Source organism: Mirounga leonina, unplaced genomic scaffold (assembly GCF_011800145.1).
Source record: "Mirounga leonina isolate KUSES-001 unplaced genomic scaffold, KU_Mleo_1.0 Mir_493, whole genome shotgun sequence".
NCBI classification, from domain to species: domain Eukaryota; kingdom Metazoa; phylum Chordata; class Mammalia; order Carnivora; family Phocidae; genus Mirounga; species Mirounga leonina.
Genome location: NW_023270780.1, coordinates 2,253,696 through 2,280,031, shown reverse-complemented (window position 1 = coordinate 2,280,031; position 26,336 = coordinate 2,253,696). Strand labels below are relative to the sequence as shown.

General features: G+C 38.3%; 1 protein-coding gene across 3 annotated transcripts; it reads left to right on the top strand.

Annotated features, from left to right (window-relative positions):
• On the top strand, window positions 1-26,336 carry CTSS (cathepsin S). Of its 3 annotated transcripts, none has more exons than XM_034989952.1 (8): window positions 1-120; window positions 5,640-5,766; window positions 7,497-7,619; window positions 8,898-9,047; window positions 11,645-11,872; window positions 12,876-13,041; window positions 14,137-14,239; window positions 25,878-26,336. In XM_034989952.1, the coding sequence occupies exons 3-8, from the start codon at window positions 7,548-7,550 to the stop codon at window positions 25,975-25,977; spliced, it is 819 nt and encodes a 272-aa protein (XP_034845843.1). In that variant the 5' UTR covers window positions 1-120; window positions 5,640-5,766; window positions 7,497-7,547; the 3' UTR covers window positions 25,978-26,336. The 3 variants fall into 3 exon arrangements, with proteins under 3 accessions (XP_034845843.1, XP_034845842.1, XP_034845841.1); XM_034989950.1 differs by lacking the exon at window positions 1-120 and adding an exon at window positions 4,573-4,701; XM_034989951.1 differs by lacking the exons at window positions 1-120; window positions 8,898-9,047 and adding an exon at window positions 4,563-4,701.

Genomic DNA, 26,336 nt, shown 5'->3' with positions numbered 1-26,336 from the left:
TTTCCAGGACGGTCGCAGCTGGCCCTGCACCAGAGGATGCAGCTGTCTGTCGAATGGAAGAGGAGCAGAGAGCCCTGTTTTCATTCCTCAAGGTGTGAACTGGATAATTTTAACATAAAGGTAATTAATTTTCTAGTCTCCTATACTCTATTAAGGGTATTCATCTCATCTTGTGTATTTCTTCGGCAGAAGGGTCAGTAATAAGTGATCTAACTTTGAAAGGGTGTGAGGCTAAAAGAGTGTGACTAAAACCTGGACAAGGCACTAAGCTTCCTTATTCTGCTTTCATTTCCCTTTTCCATATCATTCAGATGCTTATCTGTGATCATCTGTGATAGAAGAAGGGAGGCAGCATTTTAAGAATTAGGAAAGATTTAGAAATGTACTACAGCAGATTTCCTTGTTTTTTTGTTTGTTTTTAATCTCTCTACAGATCATCATCAACTTATGATGGGGTAACATCCACATAAACCTATCATAAGTTGAAAATATTGTAGTTGAAAGTGCATTTAATACGTCTAACCTACTGAACACCATAGCTTAGCCTTGCCTACCTTAAACGTGCTCAGGACACTCATATCAGCCTACAACTGGGTAACAACATTAACACAAAGCTTATTTTATAATAAAGTGTTGGATATTTAATGAATACTGTACTGAAGGTGAGAAACGAAATGGCTGTGTGGGCACAGGATAGTTACAAGTGCATCGGCTACTTAGCCTCGTGACCGTGTGGCTGACACACAGCTGCATCTCCCTGCTGCTATCCAGCATCACCAGGGAGTATCGCACCACACATCACTAGCCCAGGAAAAGATCAAAATTCAAAATTTGAAGTAAGGTATCTACTGAATGCATATCGCTTTTGTACCATCATAAAGTTGAAAAATTGTAAGTCATGGACCATCTGTAGCTAAATAAATTTGCAACGGCAAGGGTGCCCCATTTCAAAGGAAGCTACCATACAAAAACCCAATTTACAGCTGTAAAATGTTGCAGGATGATTTTAATTTTATAAAATGCATTAAATGTACACAGGGTGGACTATGTAATAACATGTTCACTCAGTGTATTTTAATACTATATTTTGGGGGGGATGCCTGGGTGGCTCAGTCAGTTAAGCATCTGCCTTCGGCTCAGGTCATGATCCCAGGGTTCTGGGATGGAGCCCCGCATCCGGCTCCCTGCCCAGCAGGAAGCCTGCTTCTCCCTCTCCCACTCCCCCTGCTTGTGCTCTCTCTCTCTCTCTCTCAAATAAATAAATAAATAAAATCTTTAAAAAATAATAAATAAATACTATATTTTTTATAGACTTTTTATATACCAGCAGAACAAAAGTAGCGGAGAAACCTGAGGCTAAAGCCTCAGAGGAAGAAAGAAAGAAAAGAAAAGCCTCAGGAGCCACTGACAAATGAGTATGAATCAGAAATGAAGCTAAAACATGTAGAAGATTGTAATTATGAAAATTAATCCAACAAGTATTTATTAGTTATGGCCTAAACATGTGTTAAGCCACAGAACAATGCAAAGATGAGTAATACAGGATTCTGTATTCTCAAGTTAGCTGGTGAGATAAAATTATCTTACGTAATAAAAATATAGAGTAAGTTCAAACTGGGTGGTATAATTTGTGTCATAAAAATGTATAGAAAAGAAAGATGAGTGAGATAGTTAGAGAAGGCTCCATGGAAAGGCAGTACTTGAGGTAGGTCTTGCAAGATAGAGAGGTCAAGGAAGGAGAGAGCCATTTGAGAAAGACATGAATGACCACATAATGTGGGAGGCCCACAAGACCAGCTTGACTACAGCAGAGGCTGAGAGTTAAAAATCTGTTCTAGGGGCGCCTGGGTGGTTCAGTCGATTAAGGTCTGCCTTTGGGTCAGGTCATGATCCTGGAGTCCCGGGATCTAGCCCCGCATCGGGCTCCCTGCTCAGCAAAACAACAGTTGGAAAAGCACTACTTTTAAAACTGGGTTCAATCCCAGGTTAGCAACCAGTTCTGTCCTCTTGACAGAGGACAAGTTTTATAACCACTCAGAACTTTAATTTCCCCTCTGTAAAATGAGGACAATAATTGTTCCTAATTTATTATGTTGTAAATATTGAATAATAATACATGAAGAATATATAGTACATACATTGGCATATAATTGGCATCCAACAAATGTTAGCTGGGACTGTTATAATAATAAAGTGAATATAAAGTGCAGAGGATGATAAGCATAGATGTTCTGGAAACATGAAGAAAACTAGTTGCTTTAAGTATGAGGTGCATATGTGAGGATAGATGTCTTAGTCTGTTCAGGTTTCTATAACAAAATACCATAAACTAGGTGGTTTGTAACAACAGAATTTATTCCACACAGTTTTAGAGCCTAAAAAAATTTATAATGTGGGGAATTCTCCAAACATAAGGTTGATCAAAAGATGCTAAATGGCCATAAAAATAAATGAGGACTATATATACTACTGTGGAGTCATTTCAGGATTTAATTGCTAAAGTATAGTTTCCAAAAATTTGAGAATATGACTTGTACAAATATAAAATGAACATGTGTCAATATTTTATTCAAGTCATCAATTGATAAGGGATCAGTAAGATATTAAAACTGGTTCAAATAAGAATTGAAGTGACAGTTATTTACATTCTCTATTCAGTAGAATTTACTAGACAGAATTCATTTGCATTGCTATGTACAGGAATCATCTGCATAGTTTTTCATTTTTTAAAAGATTTTACTTATTCATTTGTCAGAGAGAGAGAAAGGAAAGAGAGCACAAGCAGGGGGAGCGGCAGACAGAGGGAGAAGCAGGCCCCCGCTGAGCAAGTTGCCTGACGCCGGACTCGATCTTGGGTCCTAGGATCATGACCTGAGCCGAAGGCAGACACTTAACTGACTGAGTCACGCAGGCATCCCTAGTTATTAATTTTTTACAACCTAACTCTCCTTACAGAGTTGTAAAATAGCCTAGTCAATATAAAGTCCATCAAAGTTGTGCACTCATAAAATCAGATAATCCTGCCTCCTGCCCTCAGGGTCTACTAGACAATGTCCAGACTCTTTTGCCTATTTCAATACCGTGTGGTATTGAAAGAGCAATAGAAAAAAGCAGATCAGTGAGCTCAGAAACTGACCTATGTATATATGAGAATTTGGTATATGATAGAGGTTTCCCAACACAATGGGAACAAATTAAGTAAGTTCCCTACTTTGCATCATAAACAAAAACTAAATTCTAGATGAAATAAAGACCCAAAAGCAATGACTATTAGAAAAAAAAATATAATACTCTAAAACTATGAGAATTAGGTGAGTGTATTTTTTTACATTGGAATGAAAAACATTTTCTTTTGTTTTTTAAGATTTTATTTATTTATTTGACAGAGAGAGGCACAGTGAGAGAGGGAACACAAGCAGGGGGAGTGGGAGAGGAAGAAGCAGGCCTCCCACTGAGCAGGGAGCCCGATGCGGGGGCCCATGCAGGGCTGGATCCCAGAACCCTGGGATCATGACCTGAGCCAAAGGCAGATGCTTAATGACTGAGCCACCCAGGCACCCCTGAAAAACATTTTCTTAAATGAAACCAAAAAAAGCATGTATCATAAGGTAAAAGTGAATAAATTTTTCTACATCAACATTGTGAAATTTCATATAGAAAAAATCAATATAAGCTAGACACCTGTGAAAGACTGAGAGAAGATATTTTTAGTATATAGAACTGTCGAAGATTAGTAGCCAGAATATATGTATATATAAAAAGCAACTACAAAACACTAAGAAAAAGCAACAATACAATAGAAAAACGAAAACATATGAACAGACATTTCACAGAATACTTCAATGGTCCATAATGTGTGAAAAGATGCTCAACCTCATTAGTAATTAGGAATACACAAATTATAAAAATGCTAGTTCATCTTGCCCCTGCTCCACGCAGCTAACCACTCTAGCACTTAGATGTACCTAGGCCTATTTTCTTTCCATGAATATGCTAACAAATATTACTATCAATAAAGATATTTTGAGGGGCGCCTGGGTGGATCAGTCGGTTAAGCCTCTACATTCGGCTCAGGTCATGATCCCGGGGTCCTGGGAGAGAGCCCCACATCGGGCTTCCTGCTCAGCAGAGAGCCTACTTCTCCCTCTCGCTCTGTCTCTCCCCTCGGCTTGTTCTCTCTCTCAAATGATAAACAAATAAAATCTTAAAAAATATTTTGAATTGATGAACCAAGGAATAGTTGAGTAAGAATGAGACAACAGTAATCACAGATGGTTACAGATTTTCAGAGGAAATTCTGGAGGAAAGTGGGATTTCAGGAGCTTAATCCAAATTTCTTCATAACTAAATTTTTCCATCTGAAAATTGGTGTTTTGAGGTAAAGTGAATCATCCAAATGGTGCTCCTATTTTGCTGAGTTTGTTCTACTGATCGGCTCCACTGGGGTGCTTTTTGGTGGCTTACTATACCGACTGTACCCTCCAAAACCAGAGGGTTGAGGGCCAGAAGATAGCTGATGTGGTTAGATTTTTAAATGAAACTGAAATGAAAGTTCACTTCCTCATTGTGGATACCTCATGTGACAAGCCCAGTATCTTTTTAAAGTCAATGTAACTAAAGTCCCTCTGCTGCCTTCAAACCTTTGGAGAGGGCTCGCCTTTCAGGAGTTCATAGTATGGGATCACCTGCCGGTTCTAACATGTACGTAATGTCTGGTCTTTTTCTACTGTTTGGTCTTTAAACCCTCCGTTTGTGTCTTTAGCTTGCTGTGCCTGCCAGGCTTTAAACCATTGGTTTCAGGAAGTAAATGAAAATATCGTGCCGCTCAGTTTGCCTCTTGTTTTTTTGACTAAAGAGAATCTATTTTTGAAAAGTTAAATGTCTGCTTGCACATCTAAACCTGAGGCTGAAACGTAGCTTTCTTTGGAATATAATCTGAAGATTTACATGGCTGAAATTGCAGCTGTTTTGAATTTAAAGGAATCAGAAAAGAAAATAGAATCCAGTTTGAGGGAGGTAGTCACTGAATTACTGTTCAAGTCTTTTTGTATTAAATATAGAAGTGGTATTTTCAAAAGTACTTAAGTGCTTCCTTTGAAATGGATATTTCGATTATTAGAAAAACTGGTTAAAAAAATAAAATGACTCTAGGATTTGAAAGCAATACATGGGAGGTGTCTTTCAATTACCTCTAAACATTGTGGATACTTAAATAGACCAATTAAGAAGAGCCCATGTATTCAAAAATTATGAAGATAAACTGATTTTTCAAAGGTTTGCCCTCTTGAGAATGGTGGGGGGCGATTTCCCTTGATTAGATTTGTTGGCAAATCCTGTAAAGTCCCTGCCTCCCTCTCCTAACCCAGTTCCCCCTACTTTGGATGAAAGTTTGGCATACCAGGTATCAGGAAATTTCTGAAAATCACTTTCTAAAGTGCTACTAAGTATTGGAAGTGGTATTCCAGTCATAAATCTACAGTTTACTCCTTGTGACAATAAATCCCAGAAAGTTTCCTGTATAATTCTGATTTGTATTGTCCTTTTGACAGACTTTACAGTGCTATTTTTTTAATGTGAAAATTTGGTCACAATATATGCAGCTAATAGCGACTCTGCTTCTGTTACCTTCCCTTTAACAGAAGGAAATGGCTGGTTTGCGTGCTGCTGGCCTGCTCCTGTGTGGAGGCGCAAGCACACAGAGATCCCACTCTGGATCAGCACTGGACTCTTTGGAAGAAAACCTATGGCAAACAATACAAGGAAAAGGTACGTGGGATTGTTACTTGAGCAATTTGCTTTTGCTCAAGTATCCTGTACTTTCTCCCCCTCAAAATTATATGCTTACAAGCAATGTTTTCAATAAATGCTTATGCACTCATTTCTTGCCAGATTCTATTTTTGGTACCAAAGATATAGCAGGAAACAAAGCAAAGTCCTGTTTTTGTGGAGCTCATATTATAGCAGGGGAGACAGGAATTAAGTAAATAAATAAGCAGATATATAGTATGGTAGGTGGTGACAAGTGCAGTAGAGAAAAATAAAGCAGGGCATGGGGGTCTAGCGATACCTAGAGCTCTGGAGGGCTCTGGGAGATGGCTGTGAGGGGCTGGAAGTGATTATTCTTTATATACAACAGAATGCTCAGGGAAGCACCCTCATCAAAGGTGACATGTGAGCCAAGAATTCATAGAAGCCAGGGAGCAAACAAAGTTGTAATGGGAATGCAGGTTCCAGGTCAAGGGGGATAAAGCACATGTTTGGGGACCAAAAGACCTATTTCAGTCCCTGGCGCATAGAAGCACTACCAGATGTTTTTTGACTTTCAATTCCCACGATGTACTTTTGTTTTTATTTCAATGCATACTTACTGATTTTTTTAAAAGATTTTAATTATTATTTGACACATAGATAGTGAGAGAGAGGGGAACGAGTGGGGGTAGCTACAGGCAGAGGGAGAGGGAGAAGCAGGCTCCCGCTGAGCAAGGAGGGCTCCATCCTAGGACCCTGGATCATGACCTGAGCCGAAGGCAGATGCTTAACCGACTGCGCCACCCAGGCGCCCCATATATTTACTGATTTTTAAGACTTTAACAAGGACACCTGGGTGGCGCAGTCGGTTAAGCATCTGCCTTTGGTTCCCGGGGTCCTGGGGTCGAGCCTGAGCCCCATGTTGGACTCCCTGCTCAGTAGGGAGTCTGCTTCTCCCTCCTCCCTTGCTCCTCCCCCACGCTCATTCTCTCTCTGTCAAATAAATGAAATCTTTTTTTAAAAAAAGACCTTAACCCTAGTGCTTCAAATAACTGAGTCTTATAACTATATACTATTTCTGAGTTTGGGGGTGCGTGGCTGGCTCAGGAGACTCTTAATCACAACTCTTAAAAAAATATTTCTGAGGGGCAGCTGGCTGGCTCAGTCAGTGGAGCACATAACTCTTGATCTCGGGGTTGTGGGTTCGAGCTTCACGTTGGGTATAGATTACTTAAAATCTTTAAGATATATATATTTCTGACTTTGTAAGCAAGAATTATGTATTAATTTCTTTGATACATTATTTTTGTATAAAAATGACACTTTTAGTAGGATGTGCACTAAGTTGTTTTCTTAGTAGTGATGAATTTTACCCTCATCCAATCCCCTTTAGAAACAAGCCTCTAATTTCAAGGTTAATCAGAGTAAGTTGTTCAGTTAGCACCACTATCTGGTTAAATGAATACTATCTCTCTTTTTAATGATTCCAGTCCCTTGGAAGGAATGAAAATAACTTTTGATTAGTATTCTACCTTTATAATTTATTTCAAAGTTCAAATAACATAATGCTTTTGCACACTTAATAAACTATAGTATAGTGTAAACGTGACTTTTATATGCATGGAGAAACCAAAAATTTTATTTGACTCACTTTACTGTGGTATTTGCTTTACTGCAGTAGTCTGGAACTGAACCTACAGTAATTTTAAGATATGCCTGTGACTATGTTCTTCCTCCTTACATTTTAGAATGAAGAAGTAGCAAGGCGTCTTATCTGGGAAAAGAATCTAAAATTTGTGATGCTTCACAATCTGGAACACTCAATGGGAATGCATTCATATGATCTAGGCATGAACCATCTGGGAGACATGGTAAGTAAATTACAAATAATCCTACTTTCATCTCTGGGTAAGCATGATTTCCATCTCCCCAAAGGCAATTTGAAGGTAAACAGCAAAGGAATATGTGTGTGTGTGTGTGTGTGTACAAAGTTAGAAAACAGTAGAATTTAAGGACATAAGAATTTACAGATTCCTTGTTTAGTCCTACTGTGACCACTTCCCTTAATAAATTTTTTAGAGGCATATTTGAAACTCAGAGGCTAGTATTGCTTTTGTTTTTTATTAATTCTAGAAAGCACTGCCGAAAGATTACTCACAATCTTTTAGAGTAAGTTACCATACTTATATGTACATCTTAACTGATAATTCAGTATGGTCCACCTGCCTTCTTAATGAGAGAGTGTGGGTATTTAATATCACAAATACTCTCCCATTAGTTTTTTTGTTTTTTGTTTTTAGATTTTATTTATTTGTCAGAGAGACAGAACACAAGCAGGGGGAGAGGCAGGCAGAAGGAGAAGCAGGCTCCCCACCGAGCAAGGAGCCCGACGTGGGACTCGATCCCAGGATACTGGGATCGTGACCGGAGCCGAAGGCAGCAGCTTAACTGACTGAGCCACCCAGGCGTCCCTCCCATTAGTTTTTTTTTTTTTTTTTAAAGATTTTATTTATTTATTTGAGAGAGAGAGAATGAGAGACAGAGAGCATGAGAAGGAGGAGGGTCAGAGGGAGAAGCAGACTCCCTGCCGAGCAGGGAGCCCGATGCCGGGACTCGATCCCGGGACTCCAGGATCATGACCTGAGCCGAAGGCAGCCGCTTAACCAACTGAGCCACCCAGGCGCCCCCCTCCCATTAGTTTTTAAATTTTTTCCTACCCTACAAAACTTTACTGTTGAGGCCAAAATTAAGAATCATAGTACCTCTTGGAAGAGAACACCCTGGGTAGATTAAATTTCTACCTAAATGCAGGCATCTTCTTTGTAATTCTTTCTCACAAGGAAAACCAGTTCAGTCCACTTTTTAGACAGCCCTTGTATAAAATTCTGCCTTGCTTTAAACCAAAAATCTGCCTTCCTGTAACTTCTAGTTTTTATCACTTTCTTCTTCTTCCCAATGCCTAAGTGGGTGCCAAGACAAAGTGTGAAAGAGACCCAGATAATTCACCTATTAGATAGTTAGCAATACCTATGTTGGTTACAACTACCACTAGTTTTTCTAGGCTGTTAAATTTATTCACAGTTACAGTTATTAGAATATTGAAAAGAAGGTCATAAGTGAAAGGAGATATATATATATTTGTCTTGTAGACCAGTGAAGAAGTGATATCTTTGATGAGTTCCCTGAGAGTTCCCAGCCAATGGCAGAGAAATATCACTTACAAGTCAAACTCTAATCAGAAATTGCCTGATTCTGTGGACTGGAGAGAGAAGGGGTGTGTTACTAAAGTGAAATACCAGGTGAGTATTGTTATCCCAGGCTTCTGTACCCCAGGAAGAGCTCTCTCTTCTGTCAATACTTAGTCCAGCTACATAATTTGGCAGCAGAATCTCCCTAATGTTATTTCTAATGATTTTTGTTATTCTTGTCTTCCCAACTAAACTGTAAGCTCCTTGAGGACAATGACCACATATCATACTTTATTTGTATTCTCCACATTCTAGTCCTTGTTTAGTCCTGCTGTGACCACTTTCCTCAACAAATTTTTTAGAGGAATATTTGAAACTTGCAGGCTACTATTGCTTTTGTTTTTTTTATTAATTCTAGAAAGCATTGTCTAAAGATCAGTTACAATCTTTTAGAGTAAGTTACCATACTTACATAAATCTCAATTGATAATTAGAATACCAATGGTTAGAGCCACATTAGACAAAACTGTGAACTGAGCAAATATGTTTCTTTAAGACAGATTTTTAGTGCTCATACTATCGATCAACTGCACTGGGCCTTCCACCAAGGCAATTGCTTGAGAAACAGTGTTGTGTGTGTGAGAGAATATTGATCAGGAAGTTTCTCCCTACATTTCAGGACTGAAGGAGAGGGAAAACCCAGAGCTGAGAGTGGCCTATAAATTGTACCAGTCAAGTTAACTCATGACTAGGCTTGCATTGTTACAGTAAGAAATACAGTGTGGGTTTTATGAATTTGTTCCTATGTTTTTGTATTTCCTTTAGTTCGCTTTAAGGGGTGCCTGGGTGGCTCAGTTGGTTAAGCATCGGACTCTTGATCTCAGCTCAGATCTTGATCTCAGGGTCATGAGTTCAAGCCCCATGTTGGGCTCTATGCTGGCCATGGAGACTACTTAAAAAAAAAAAGTGGCAAAAATCCTAAATAAGGGTAAAACACATGTATCACCTTAGAGGTGAGGGTAAGGGAGAAGAAGCCAAGTGTTCTGAGCATCTGCCCGAGCTGGTGACCAATGAAGAAAGTAAACATACCTTTTTATTTTTATTTATTTATTTATTTAATTTACTTTTTAAAAAAGATTTTATTTATTTACTTGACAGAGAGATAGAGAAAGAGCACAAGTAGGCAGAGTGGCAGGCATAGGGAGAAGGAGAAACAGGCTCTCCGCTGAGCAGGGAGACTGATGTGGGGCTCTCTCCCAGGACCCTGGAATCATGACCTGAGCTGAAGGCAGAAGCTTAACCAACTGAGCCACCCAGGTGCCCCTTTTATTTATTTATTTTGAAAGACTTTATTTATTTATTTGAGAGAGAGTGAAAGCGAAAGAGAGTAAACATATTTTTTAAAGAATTAATTATTTATTTGAGAGAGAGCCCAGGTGCGGGGAGGGGCTGAGGGAGAGGGAGAAGCAGACTCTCCACTGAGCAGGGTGCCTGACACAGGGCTTGATCCCAGGACCCTGGGATCATGACCTGAGCCAAAGGCAGATGCTTAACTGACTGAGCCACCCAGGTGTCCCAAAAGTAAAAATTAAGAAGTGAATGGTACTGCTAATATCTTATTCTGTTCTTCCTAGATATTTTTTTGCAATTAGTTTTGGGTTTCTTAGTCTAAAATAAGTTTGGGGGCACCTGGCTGGCTCAGTCAGTAGAGCATGCAACGCTCAATCTCAGGGTCGTGAGTTAAAGCCCCATGTTGGTCATGGAGGCTACTTAAAAAAATAAGAAAATAAAAGTTTGGGAAGATCCAGTAAAGTACACATTTAGGTATTAAATATAAACAATCTAATGGAGCTCCATTCTCTGGATGCTTGCATTTTAATGGGTGATTTTGCTTTAACCAAAAGCAAATTCAATTTGCTTCCTTTGGGTAGAGAGCAAGGTGGAATGAAGGAAGAAGTGAAGAGAACAATTATGATAAGGCTCCGGATCTTTTTTAACTAAAGCAGCTTTGTGTTTTTCCGTTTGTTTATGCTTCCCTGTAAACTATCTTTGATCAAAAAATTATGAAGCTAAAAATGTGTGAAAAAAGGGGCACCTGGGTGGCTCGGTCATTAAGTGTCTGCCTTAGGCTCAGGTCATGATCCCAGGGTCCTGGGATCGAGCCCCGCATCGGGCTCCTTGCTCGGCAGGAAGCCTGTTTCTCCCTCTCCCACTCCCCCTGCTTGTATTCCCTCTCTCACTGTGTCTCTCTCTATCAAATACATAAAATCTTAAAAAAAAAAAAAAAGTTTGAAAATATTTAACCATATATCTTCAGGCCTTATTTGACAGGAGAAAAGGTATTTTAAGTCAAGAGAATCATCCTAGCTCCTCTCAAAATCACTGTACTGTAGATGACTATCTACCTTACTTATGGGTGAAGATAGCTGAGATCTGGTGCATGCTCAGTAGGTGCTTTCTTAATATATTTGACTACCGCAATTATGCTCAGCCATTTGCAAATTTCTATCAATATAGGACCTTGCTCAGAGAACAATCAAGTATTTAGTCTTCATGTCCATGGCTAAGAAATGAAGAAACTGTAGTGGGGGGAGCTGTTCCTGTAACAACTGACAGAGCAGACATGTTGGGAGGTAACCAGGTTGTGTTATGGAAGTCCTCCTTCCCTACTCTCTCTGATTACCTTTGTGACCTTGTCTCTGTTTTAGGGTGCTTGTGGTGCTTGTTGGGCTTTCAGTGCTGTGGGGGCCCTGGAAGCACAGCTGAAGCTGAAAACAGGAAAGCTGCTGTCCCTGAGTGCACAGAACCTGGTAGATTGCTCAACTGAAAAATACAGGAATAAAGGCTGCAATGGTGGCTTCATGACAGAGGCTTTCCAGTATATTATTGATAACAAGGGCATCGATTCAGAAGCTTCCTATCCCTACAAAGCTATGGTGTGTCACAAACAAACTTTTTTGGGTCTTCATGTTATCCCTTGATTAACTGAATTAAACTCACAACCAAGCCAATCGCTTGAGAAGCAGTGTATGAAAATCCTGATCAGGAATTCTTAAATTTTCAAGAGTTCGCTTCCTTATTCAGTAGTCTTCTTAATTCATCAGTGGCACAATGGTTTTAAGCAAGTAGAATTCATGAAAAATGGATTTTCAGTAAACCTAAGAATTCTTTCTGTTCATCTGCTTGGTATTTCAACTTGTTTTTCCTATGGCCTCCCATGCTCAACCTTATTCTCAGATCATCAACCACATCATTCTCCTACCTACTAAAAAGCTAAATAATGCTCTCTTCTTTCTCCTCACAAGTTCATGACATATTTTGTTAAATGAATTAATATATCCATATTACTGAAAATTTAGAAAATATAAAAATACCACTCCAAAACCTCCTACCTTAACCACCATTATTTTGGTTTATTTCTTTCAAGTTTTTTGTCCTATTAAGCATTTAAAAAACCATACATATATGCACAACAAAAGTGAATTTATAACCTCTCTTTTCCTACTAAAATATGCACTCTAAGTGTTTTTCAGATTATATGGTCTTTATAAACCATAATTTAAACTGCAGATCATCTTGCACACATTATATCATCAAAAAGACTTTAAAGAAGTTCTAGTATAGAGTTTATGATCTTTACATAGTATACCCCTACAATCCACCTGAGAGGGACATTATCCAGCAACTTTTGCATGCATGAAGATGTTCACAACTTAAAACAATATAATCGTTATGTATTTCCTCTGTTACTGGTGAAACATGGAACTCTTAGGGTTTTGGAAGATTTGATTTTTCTTCCTTTAAAAGGAAGAAGGAACCTTAGACATCTGAAAGGCTAAATGAGGAAAGAAAGCATATTTGAAATCCAGACTTAGGATGTTGGTGATATAAAGGAAGTTGAAGTATACTTCTTTATCTGATTTATACCTTTTTTTGCAGGATGGAAAGTGCAGGTATGACTCAAGAAATCGAGCTGCCACATGTTCAAATTATATTGAACTTCCCTTTGGCAGCGAAGACGCCTTGAAGGAAGCTGTGGCCAATAAAGGACCTGTGTCTGTTGCTATTGATGCAAAACAGTCTTCTTTCTTCCTGTACAGAAGTGGTAAAAACTCAGATGTGCTATCTTCTTATTATATGCTGCCCCTGCACCATAAGAAAGAATATTATCCTTCCTCATCACCCCACCTCTGAATGTTCAGGTTAAACAGAATCCTTCATTTCATATATGTATTTTATATCCAGTTCTAATTAGTACTAATTAGTACAAAATTTCCTAGTACTATATGCCAAGTACTATGATAAATTCTTTCCATGCAGTATCTTATTTAATCCTCACAATAACCCTATTTTACAGATGAACAAGTCTTAGACGGTTAACTTGCCAAAAGTCATACAGTCTGGAAGTGGTCAGCTAGGCTTAGAAACCATGCAACGTTGACTCCAGAGCCTGGGCTCCTAATCCCTGGAGCCACTGTGCACCGTAGGTGCAGCGCTACGGGATACAAGGAGGGCACCTGCCAGTGTTAGAGCATTGTGTTAAACCAAGTAAATGGCTATACTGTTTTATTTAAAAAAAAAAAAAAAGCCTCACCCAAAGATCACTTCATCTAGTGAAGAATAAAAATATACAGAATAAACAATTTAGGAATATATACAAAGAAATACAGCAACTGACGTAACTGACTCTATATAAATTAAAAATGGTTAGAAAAAGGGGGCGCCTGGGTGGCTCAGTCAGTTAAGCATCCAACTCTTGATTTCAGCCATGTCATGATCTCAGGGTGGTGAGATCGAGCCCCGTGTCAGGCTCCACACTCAGCACAGAGTCTGCTTGGGATTCTCTCTCTCCCCCCCCGCCCCTCCTCCTGCTCGTGCTCACTCGCGGTCTCTCTCTCTCAAATAAATAAATAAATAAAATCTTTAAAAAATAATTAGAAAAAGGTAGCTGTTTATCAAAGATTTCTGAGGGAACTGTGACTGGATCAATGCCAAACTTGGCAAGAAAACCAATAAATACAGAATTGATGGCAAAGAATTATGAACTCCACATAGTTTAATGAGAGTGTATGTTCCTAAAATCATAATTCAACTTGCTGGCCATGTATATAAAACAGTCTACTAAAAGCAATAGCATTTTCAAATGTCCTTATTGTCACATACCGTTCACTCTTTTTCTCCACCTATATTTTATTCTCAGGTGTCTACTATGACCCATCCTGTACTCAGAATGTGAATCATGGTGTATTAGTGGTTGGCTATGGTAACCTTAATGGGAAAGATTACTGGCTTGTGAAAAACAGGTAATATATTTGCACTTTAGTGCATATTTAATTAAAATAAGGAATTCGGTGGTGCTTCAACAAATGCTTTGCTGTGATTATGATGATGATGATTATGATAATGACAATGATAAACATTTACAGCTTCTTATAAAGTGACATTCTAAATTAATTACTCAGTGCCCCCATTTCCTCACTTCCTATTCTGGCTTCCGCAGTTTGTTTTCATGATTTTTCTTCTGGAATACTTCTCTGACCGTTCCTTCTCAGTCTCCTTTATAAATATCTATTCCTCTGCTTAGCCCCCAAATGTTGGTCTTTCCTCTGGGGCTCCATCCTTTGCCCATTACTCTTCTTAGCCTACATTTTTCTTGTGATTTTAGCCATAGCCTATATGCTGATAGCTTTCAAAGCTCAAGCTCTAGCTCTATCCTCTGCCCTGAAATTCGGACTTATTTATCTGGACATATCCACTTCCATGTATCTTAGTTTCTCCAAACTCAGTATGTCCAAGGAATTCAGTACCCTCTCTACCATATTGTGTCCTTCCCCAGAACTTCCTGTCTCACCAAATGGCAATAACACACAACACAGTCACCCAATTAGACACTATAGATTTGTTGTAGGCCAGATCTAATCAAGCAACAAGTCAAACTAATTTTCCACATATCTGTTCTCGCTTCTGTCGCCTCTCCATTTCTTCCATTATTGCTTTGGTTCAGACATCTCTTGCCTGGACTATTCCTGTAGCCTTCAAGCTGGTCTCCTTTACTCTCAAATCCATCTTTTGTAAACTGCTTCCAAACTGGTATGTCTCATATATGACAAACTGGGCTTATAATTGTTCTACAGAGTACCATTTGGTATAAAATTAATGTTCCCTAGTGGAGAAGACAAGTCATCTATGTTGTGGTCCCTGCCTGGCTTGCCAGGCTCAATTGCTGGCACTTGTCTCACACTTTTCATTCCAGTTACATTGAACTATACACAGAGTTCCCATACATACCATTTTATCTTTAATATCTTCACAGCTTGGTTATGCTGTTCCCTCTGCCGGGAACATTCTTTCTCCTCACTTGGTTTATTTCTCCTTTTCCTTCAAAACCAGCTAAGGTGTTCTCTGTACCAGAAATTTCCTTCTAAATCCTTGGGCTGAGTAAAATGTGTTTTTTCTATGTTCCCAAAATGTCTTATGCATACTGGAGTATTTTATACATTATATTTAAATTGTATGTTTACCTATCTATGACTAGTATTCGGTATGCACCTTTGGGGTAAAGATCTGTATTGTCCTTGTGTCCTTAGCACAATACATGGCACACATAGAAGGTGGTAGTATTCGTATGTCCTATTGGGAAAGTAGTTGAGGAAACAACATCTTGGTTCACTTGTAACCTATTCACAGCACTGATCAGCTTGGGCCTGGACCAGTGATAATGTTTTTATATGAAGCAATATTTTCACTTACATCTTTTTTCTTGTTGACTTCCTACAGTATGTATTCTAACTTCCCTTCCCTATTGAAACTGCTCTTCTGGAAGACCATTTATATCTTTTAGTGTTTAAATTCAAAACCCCTTCTCAGCACTTACTCATTCAATGAACATTTACTAGGCATCTACAATGTGATGGGCATTATCTAGGCCCTAGAAATACAAATTAATGAGAAATCATCCTGTCCCAAAAAAGTTCACACAACAGTCCAGTGGGGAATTAGATATATTTTTAAAACAATAAAATACAACACATCACGGTATAATGATATATGTCTCAATGGCTATGGAGCCATAGATGAGGAGATGCCTAAATGCCTAAAAGTTTCACAGAGAAGGCGCTACTTATTTGCATTAAGTTTTCAGATGAGTGGAATTGCTCATGTGTTAGAGGAGGAAAATAAATGGTCCAATCACCTAAAAAGGATATACAATAGCACAGAAAAGTGAAAAATTCCTCTGCTTTATAAACTCTCTACTGCATTTATTTCTTTGGCATCAATGACATAAGACATAACACTATCCTGACTCATTTTGCTGTATCAGCTTTAGCCTCATTTCTTACTTTCTTCCACCTGTCCCTTATGCTCTCGCTCTAGCTGCTGTACTAACGCATACTCATCTGCAACTTTAGTTTCAACTATTGCCATTATGTGGATGAAAGCCAATTCACAAACTCTAAAAACAATCTCTCTACTAAGCAACGGACTTCCATGTCCAACTTCCACCTTGACAGCTTTGCTAAAAAATCCAAATTTCCAGGGCGCCTGGGTGGCTCAGTCAGTTAAGCAACTGACTCTTGGTTTCAGCTCAGGTTGTGGTCTCATGGGTTATAAGATCGAGCCTCAGGCCCGCAGCTGCCTGCCCTCCACACTCAGCAGGGAGTCTGCTTGAAGAGTTTCTCCCTCTGCCCCTCCCGCCACTCACGTGCTCTCTCTCTAATAAATAAATAAATCTTTTTTAAAAAATCCAAATTTCCAGGGGCGCCTGGGTGGCTCAGTCATTAGGCGTCTGCCTTCGGCTCAGGTCATGATCCCAGGGTCCTGGGATGGAGCCCCGCATCGGGCTCCCTGCTCAGCGGGAAGCCTGCTTCTCCCTCTCCCGCTCCCCCTGCTTGTGTTCCCTCTCTTGCTGTGTCTCTCTCTGTCAAATAAATAAATAAAATCTTAAAAAAAAAAAAATCCAAATTTCCAGGTGCCTGGGTGGCTCAGTAGGTTAAGCATCTGCCTTCAGCTCGGGTCATGATCCCAGGGTCCATGGGAGTCCCATGTCAGGCTCCCTGCTAAGTTGGGAGTTTGCGTCTCCCTCTGCCCCTCCCTGCTTGTGTTCTCTCTCTCTCTCTCTCGCGCTCCCTCTCTCTCTTAAATAAATAAAATCTTAAAAAAAAAATGCAAATTTCCCACCTGCCTACCCTACTGCTACTCACAACACACACACTCTCTCTCTCAACAAGTCTAAATTCAAATTCCCTCTCTCCTTCCATCTAAACTTCCCTTCCACCCTCCACCCCTGAAAAGTATTTTAGAATAAGCCCAAGGGAAAATAATTCCCTATTTTGAGTAATGCATCACCATCTTCAGGTTATCAAAGCCTTGGTATCATCTTGGACTCTCCTTTCTCTCCTTCAATCCGTATAGCCCTGTCCATTCAGCCTTTGAATCATATTTTATATTTCTTTCTATTCCTGCTCTATTTCAGATTCCATTCTCACCCAGCTACGGAAGCATGTCCTTAAAATATAGATCATGTAAACCCATGGTCAAAAGTTCTGAATAGTTTACCATTGTCATCATAATGAAGTCTAAATTCCTAACCACGTGTTCAAGATTCTCCATTATCTAGTTTTCAACATAGCTTTCTAGACTTTTCTCCCCCTATGTTCTCATGCACCCATATTTACACTCTGGCCACAGTGAACTACTTACTCATCATTTCCTAAGTTTATAGACACTTAGCTATTTCTGTTTCTTTACTTGTGCTATTTTATCTTTCTGAAATGCCCTTAAAGCCCATTGCTGCCTACAGAAATCCCACCTGTCTATGGTGAAATGGGCACTTGCATACATTCCAGTGGAAGAATAAATTGTTAACAATCCTTCTTGAAAGCAATTCGATAATATGAATCAAAACCTTTTTAAATGTTCACATTCTTTGTCCAATTTTTTCTCATTTCTTTGAAACTTTATGAAGAAAATAATCCTAAATATGGGGAAAGCTTCATACCCAATTTATGTAAATTGTAGCATTCATTCTTCTTCTTTAATAGTGAAAACGAGTAAACAACCAAAAATGCCTAATAGGGACAATATTAAACTATTACACATTCAAGCCCATGTATTAGAAATTATATTTACTCAGACTATTATTAGTAACCTGATAAAATACTTGTAATAGATGTTTAAATGGAGAATACTGGGGCACATGGGTGGCTCAGTCGTTAAGCATTTGCCTTCGGCTTAGGTCATGATCCCAGGGTCCTGGGATCGAGCCCCACATTGGGCTCCCTGCTTGGCGGGAGGCCTGCTTCTCCCTCTCCCACTCCCACTGCTTGTGTTCCCTCTCTCACCGTGTCTCTGTCAAATAAATAAATAAAATCTTAAAAAAAAAAAAATGGAGAATGCCTATAAACATAAAATTTATATACAATATAAATATTAAGTTTAAAATAGCATGCCCAATTTCTATGATTTATGTTATACTAAAGGACCAGAAGGAATTATACCAAATGTTAATAATGGTTATCTTTGTCTACCTTTATGTATTTTCAAAAGTCTTTAACAAGTACCTTATTACTTTTAAAATGAAAAAATAAAACAAAAAAAAACCTCACTAAAAATCCTATTCATTCTTCAAAACCTACCTCACATGCCTTCTCCTCCATACCCCATTAATTTACTCAGAATTGTTTCTCTAACTTCTAAGCTTTAGAAATGCTTTATAAATTCTAGCTATTTCTGTAAAGCATGCTCCATCACTAGAATATAAACTTCTTAAAGGTAGAATAGTCCCTTATTCATTTTTGCATCTTCATTCATACCTTGATTCAACAAACATATACTGAGTACCAATCAAATGGCAGAGTGCAAAGCAGATTTGGCAATGAAAAATACAGACTTTCTATCATTCTTCACGTTATTCATAGTCTAATATCAGGAAAATGGGTAGGTGTATGTACTGACCATTGCAATAGAATGTGATAAACACTAAGATAAAGGGTAAAAGCACAGAGTACTTGGCCTAGCCTGGAAGTCAGGGAAGGCCTTTTAGCTAGGTTATTTGACTGAGTCTTAAAAGACAAGAAGGAATTTGCCATGTGAAAAAGAACAATCAGAGCAGAGGAAGCTAAATGTGCAAAAGCCCAGGGTGAGAAAAATAAATGAGTTAAGGGAACTGCATGTTCTTTTATAAAGGTTGTAGTATAGAGTGACTGTTAGAGAAGTGAGATCGAAAGGGACCAAATTATAAGAGACCACAATGATCGCTGGCACTGAGTACTAACAAGGAGAGACTGGACATGGACATGAATTCCAGACTCTACAAGAGGTTGACTCAAACACAATCCTCTTAGATCATCAGATCTCTCTTATTGATCTCTTAAAATGTTACATTATAGGTCATCTCCAATGCTACCAAGTTAACCTCAAGTAAAAGAATGTGAGTCTTCTTCTATTTGGCTTCTTTTACATCTTCCTTTTGTTTATACTTAATCTTTCTGGCAGATGTTTAACATTGATCCATGTCCCTGAATTTTTCTCCCCTTTCTGGACATAGGTGTTTAACTTTTTATATAATACACTATAGCACAGTGAGTAAAAGCAGTAACTTTGAAGCCAGGCAGATCTTGGTTAGAATACTAGTTCCCTTGAGGCACCTGCGTGGCACAGTGGGCTAAGCTTCTGACTCTTGGTTTCGGCTCAGGTCATGATCTCAGGGTCATGCATTTGAGCTCCACATCAGGCTCCTCGCTCAGTGGGGAGTCTGCTTGAGATTCTTTCCTTCTCCCTCTCCCTTCCCATCTGCCCCTCCCACCTGCATGCATGCACTCTCTCACTCACTCTCTCTCTCTCAAATAAATAAATAAATAAAATCTTTAAATGTTCATCAATAGATAAATGGATAAGGAAGATGGGGTAAATATATATATACATATACACACAATAGAATATTACTCAGCCATAGAGAAAGAATGAAATCTTGCCATTCATGACAACATGTATGAACCTAGCATAATGCTAAGTGAAATAAGTTAGATAAACAAATACCATATGATTTCACTTATATGTAGAATCTAAAAAATAAAACAAAACAGAAACAGACTCCTAGATACAAGAAGCAAACTATTGGTTACCAGAAGGGGAAGGATTTGGGTGGATGGGAAAAATAGGTAAAGGGGATTAAGAGATACAAACTTCCAGTTATAAAATAAATAGGTCATGGGGATATAATGTACATATAGAGAATATTGTCAATAATATTGTAATAACTTTGTATAGTGACAGGTGGTAACTAGACTTAGCATGAGGATCATTTGTAATGTATAAAAATATCAAATCACTGTGAAATCACACTTGAAACTAATAGGATATTGTATGTCAATTATGCTTTTTTTTTAAAAAAGGGAGGAGTTTAATTTAAGCTACAGATCAATGAGTAATGGAGGCCCAAAGTTATTGGGCATAGAATAATTTTAGCCTGGGGAAAAAAATTAAAAGCATTAACCATAAGCTAATGAGAACCTTAAATACACACACACACACACACACACACACTCCTCGAAAACTAAGAAAGCACCCAGAACACCTTTAAGCAATATCTGATGAACTCTCTAAGATAAACAGTTGCAAAATTGATGGGTCTCTAGATAATGAGGTAAGTCAATGGAGCTGATGGATGGGAGACTGAAATGCCTCCTTTTCATCCATAAATGGATTAAATTAATAAAATACAAGTTGGAAAAAAGAACATATTCCATTTTCCCTCACTGAAAGCTACTGTCTTATCTTTCAAGAGATCCTGACTCTTAGAGTTAATGTTCTACATTAAACTCATATGTATTACCTCCTCCATGGAATCAGAGGCTGGAAAAGAGTTTAAAAAGGAAAAAGTTATAACCTAATAATTTTTCTTAGAGATTTCTCTACAAAGAGATTAGGAATATGCATATTGGTTTATAACTCAAATAGGATATTTATTCCCACTACTCCACTGAAATCACTCTTGTCAAAATCAACAATCACCTCCATCTTGCCTCATTAAGTAGTTGTCAGGTCTCATCTTCCTGCACTCTTAACGTTTGATGTATGGTTACTCTCTACTTTCCGAAACACTTTATTTGACTTTCAGGACACCATACCCCCCTGGTTTTCTTCCTACTTTACCTCTCAGTCTCCTGAGTTCTATAGTTCCTCTTATTCTTCCTCACTTTTAAATATAATGCCCCAGGCCTCAATTTCTCTCTCTCTTTATACTCTTTTGATGATCTCACTTAGTGTCATGGTTTTAAACAACAAGCAGATGATGACTCTCAACTTTATACCTTCAGCCCTATCTCTTTTCCGAACTCCAGACTCCATATCCAAAAGCCTACTATTTGACCTCTCCACCTGAGTATCTATAGGCCCCTTTAACTTAGCACATCCAAAACAGACTCTTGACACCCTGCCCACTGCTCCAATTTTTCCCATCTCAGTGTATGCCAACAGCATTTACCCCAGGTCAAGTTATTGGAACCATCCTTTCTTTCTTCGTTTGATACCTCACACCTAAACCATCAGCATATTCTGTCATTTCTATCATCATTAAATTTTCCCAAATCTTACCACTTCTCAGTATCTCTACTGTTACCGCTCTCGTTCAAGTCACCATCCGTCTCTTGGTCTATTGCAATAGTCTCCTGACTGGTAATCACTTCCCCTCTTGTTTGCTTGCAGTCAATCCTCTATACAGTAGCCAGTATGATCTTTCTGAAGCATAAAGCAGATGATGTTACCCCTCCCCAAATGCTCTAATGGCTTTCCTTTACACTCAGAACAAAATCCATGACCTATAAAGCCGTGACAATTTCTGGCCTCAGCCTGTCTCTCCAACGACATTTCCCACTACATTCACCTGTCTCACTCAGCTCCAAGAACACCAGCTTTTTTTCAGTAACTTTTCTCAAGGTACACTTGCTATTTCTCACACATCAGGTTTATTCCAGCTCTTTTTCATTTGCCCCTTAACTTACTGTCTTTGCTCAAATATTTCCTCAGAGAAGCATTCCCTAACTACTCCTTCTAAAATGTAGCCCTGAGGGATGCGTGGGTGGCTCAGTTGGTTAAGCATCTGCCTTCAGCCCAGGTCATGATCCCAGGGTCCTGGAATTGAGTCCTGCATTGGGCTCCTTGCTCAGCAGGGAGCCTGCTTCTCCCTCTGCCTGCCGCTCCCCCTGCTTGTGGGTGCTCTCTCTCTCACTCTGACAAATAAAGAAGTAAAATATTTAAAATAAATAAGTAAAATAAATAAATAAAATGTAGCCCCAATTCCCAACATTCCATATCCCCTTACTCTGCTTTATTTTTCTTTATAGTACTTCTATTTTATCATATTATTTATTTGTTTATTGTATGTTTCCTACGTAGGCTTTGAAAAGACTTTTTCTATCTTGTTTGCCTCCATAAGCCTAATGCCTAGAATAGTATCTGGCACAGCCTAGGAAGCTCAGAACTGCAGTTTATTACAAAAGAAACTGGCATACATTCTAGAAGGAATGTCTAACAAGTTAGTAGTCTACAATATGCAGGGAGAAGGTAGGGTGGCCAACCATCTCACCATGTCAAATACTAATGGGTTTCCTAGGCCACAGGACTTTTTTTTTTTTTTAAACCAGAATAGTCCCTGGCAAACTGGACTGTTGGTTACCCTAGAAAAAAGCTGTATTTTTTTTAAAGGGGATGGACTCTACTTGAGTCCAATCAAATGGACTCAGACTTGGATAATAACAAACATAGCCACCTCTACTTACTGAGTATTTACTACATATACAGACACTGTGCAAGTACTTTAAATACATTTTCTCACTTAATTTTTAAGGTAACCTACGAGATACGCATTTTATCTCCATAATACAGAATAGGAAACTCCTGATACTGACAGAGTTAAGAAACTTGCCTGCAGGTAAACAGTTTGAATGAAAGGGCTATAGAGCCAGTAAAAATAAACAACTTGGTAAGGACTGGAATGAACATTTGGAGCAGACGTTGCATAGTTCTGAAGGAAAGAATTTGTCCTCATATTTATTTAGCTTGAGATTTTTGATCAGTTTTATTCTTTAAGGGAAGGTTAGCAGGACTCAGTCAAAAAGAGGTCTGGGATTTCTACAAAGTTTGGGACAGTTGATCTTGGTCTATGAAGCTGGGAAGAATAAGCTATCCAGATTCTGAATAGGACCTCACTGACTGAGTTCATACTGTTAGTAATTAGAACTCAGTTCAACTTTCGTTACCAGAACTTAGGTTCAAATTCAGTTTGTCTAAAATTTTTTACCTACTTTTTAAAAAATTTTATTTTGTTAATTACCATACATTACATCATTAGTTTTTGATGTAGTGTTCCATGATGCATTGTTTGCGTATAACACCCACTGCTCCATTCAGTACGTGCCCTCTTTAATACCCATCACCAGGCTAACCCATCCCCCCACCCCTCTGGAAGCCTCAGTTTGTTTCTCAGAGTCCATAGTCTCTCGTGGTTCGTCTCCTCTGAAACAAATAATACATTATATGTTAAAAAAAAAGAAGATAGTAGGAAGGGAAAAATGAAGAGGGGGAGATTTACCTACTTTTTTAAGGCAGTGAAATAATTACAAAGCAAGATATAGTAAGATATTGATTATATAAGGTCCTGGATGTTCTGGTCTGAATTTCATCCCTCATGCTACCTCACTCACAGGAATAATGTAGGGTTAAGGGATAGTATAAATGTTAGAGTAGGCTTTGAAGTAAAACAATCCTAGATTTGTGCCCTGGCTTCATAATTAACCATCTGAGCAAGCCATTTTACCACTTTGACCATTTTCCTCTTCAATACAAAGAAGGTACTACCCACCTCACAGGGTGGTAATTAAGTGAGGTAGTATATGTTAAGGTGCTTAGCACAGAGCTAAGTGCTCAATAAATGATAGCTATTAATATTAATAATAGCTTCACCAGAATTTATTACTATTTTTTTGGATACTAAAAGAATACTGCATCCATCAATAAGAGGTAACAGTGGAGTTTGGATTTAATTCTAAAGATACTGGGGAGGCATTAAAGGATTTTAGGCAGTGAAGTGGCAATAAATGAAAGGAAACAGTAAAGAAGCCCATGAAAGAGTTTAAGGAGGAGTGAGCAGAGAGAGAGGGAAAAAACAGGACACGTATTATCTTAAGGCCAGGAGAGAAGTGGGGACAACCTTGTTAAGTGATACAAGAGAAAAATAAGACCTACAAAGTGTCCACTGAATGGCTGATACAGAGAATGTCTAAGGCCCATTAGAGCACAGCCATTTTAAATGATGCCATCTGTCTGCTTGCAATAAAGCAACATTTCTTAGTTTCTCCACTGCATGCAAAGACACAACCAACCTTTCCTTTGAGTCCTGAGCAAAAATTTGCAACAGCTTCCCTTTGCCTGTGGAATTCAAACTACAGGTTCCTTAGCCTGGTTGTTCTAAGCTCTTCACAACATAGCCCCAAACCAACTTTCTATCCTCTTTGTCCCCTACTACCCTAAAGACACCCAATTTTCCTTTCAACTAAATGTCTTGCTGTCCTCCAAATACAAACACAGTAGGCATTTTCTTAAATTCATGCTTTTATTTGTATCCTAGTTATAGCACTTAATGAATTTGCTTCATATTATAATTATTTGTATACCTGCAATTACAAAATCTCAGAATCGTAAGAAAACTTAAGAAAATATTTCTCTTACAAAAATCTTGTCAGTTTTTTCACTAGTCTGTGGCAAAATGAGAAAAAAAGAATATTTTGGTGTATCCTTCATAAATATATAAATTTATTTGGCTCAAAGGACTATCCTTTAATTAGAGACTATTAGAGACTCTTAAGTTTTGTTTTGGTGTTGAAACATCCTTTCTTTTACAATATGATGGTGATATAAAGAGTATTTTTTTTTAATGTCCGTACTTGCTAATTTAAAAATTGGTAACTTTGGGGTGCCTGTGTGGCTCAGTCAGTTAAGCATCCGACTTGATTTCGGTCATGATCTCAGGGTCATGGGATCGAATCCCGCATTGGGCACCGTGCTCAGTGTCGAGTCTGCTTGAGATTCTCTCTCCCTCTCCCTCCGCCCCCGCCCCTATCCCTGCTCACTCGCTCTCTCTCTCTCTCTAAAAATCAATCTATAAAATCTTTAAAATACCTATAAAATATTGGTAACTTTATGTAAATTTGCAAAATTTTTTTAATTCTCAAAGATCATGAAATAAAAAAGCGAGAGAACCATTAATCTCTTCTAACCCTTACCTGGCCCACAAATTCCCTCTGCAACATCTCTAACAAGTTATGCAAACCTCTGATTGAACACTTCCAGAGCCAGTGGAAGTGTTAGGAGCCACCTCCTCCTAAGATAGCATATTTCATTTTTTCACAGCTTTACCTATGAGAAAGTCTTACCTCAGCTCCACTTCTACGTCAAAATCTGTTTGAGAGCTGCACTTTTTATTGCTTACTTTCGAATTCCCTACTTTATGCCTTTTCCATGGTAGTCACTCAAAAATATTTCTTAATTGACATTCTCTAAAGGCATCTAAGTTTGACAAAAATTATAACCTATGATCCTGTAATGCAAAAACATTTAGCGATGGGGCCTTGGAAAGGACAATAACACCCTTTCCCTGCAGGAGGCGTATTTACAAAGTAGGAGGATTAAAGGTTTGGGATGGAATTTATTTTGTTTTCCTTAGGTATTAAGTCTATTCATCAATATAGCACTAAAGCCTTCCAGACTATCCTTTGAAAATTGCCTAAAAGCCCTGGGGAAATTATTATATTATTTTGTTCTAATTTTGTTTTATAGCTTTTCATATATAATCACTTTAGGAGAAAAACAATCTAGGAGATAAAAAGTTGATAATGTGATTTGATTATATTCATTTGTAATTTTGTGTTATTTCTTTTTCTAAAGCTGGGGCCTCAGCTTTGGTGACCAAGGATATATTCGGATGGCAAGAAACAGTGGAAATCACTGTGGGATTGCTAGTTATCCCTCTTACCCAGAAATCTAGAGGATCTCTTCATTTTATAACAGTCCAAAAAAATGAAACACTTTCTCTTAACTTAATTTTACCTGCTATAACCTGTAGAAATAAGTATGTTGTGGCCAATGTAAAATTTACTGTACTAATAGAATATAGTTTGACTCTTCTATTTTTTTTAGTTTTGCAGATATTGGAAAAATTTTGCTACATAAATTAATAACGCACTATAGATATACCTGTATGAGAATTGGTCAACCGAAGAAATCTGTCATGCTTGTTTTGTCACTCTTATTTTACATGCTTTGTCTTTTTAAGTTCCCTGATATCCTTTTGTAATATGATGGCATATAAATGCTTAATAAATATCTCTTTTCAACTTTGTATCA

What these genes read in the sequence shown, in the direction of transcription:
- CTSS (XM_034989950.1), top strand. Translation starts at nt 4,676, where the DNA reads ATGGGATCACCTGCCGGTTCTAACAT. An exon ending in TCACCTGCCGGTTCTAACAT is followed by an intron (nt 4,702 to 5,639) that starts GTACGTAATGTC and finishes TCCCTTTAACAG; the next exon opens with AAGGAAATGGCTGGTTTGCG. An exon ending in CCTATCCCTACAAAGCTATG is followed by an intron (nt 11,873 to 12,875) that starts GTGTGTCACAAA and finishes CTTTTTTTGCAG; the next exon opens with GATGGAAAGTGCAGGTATGA.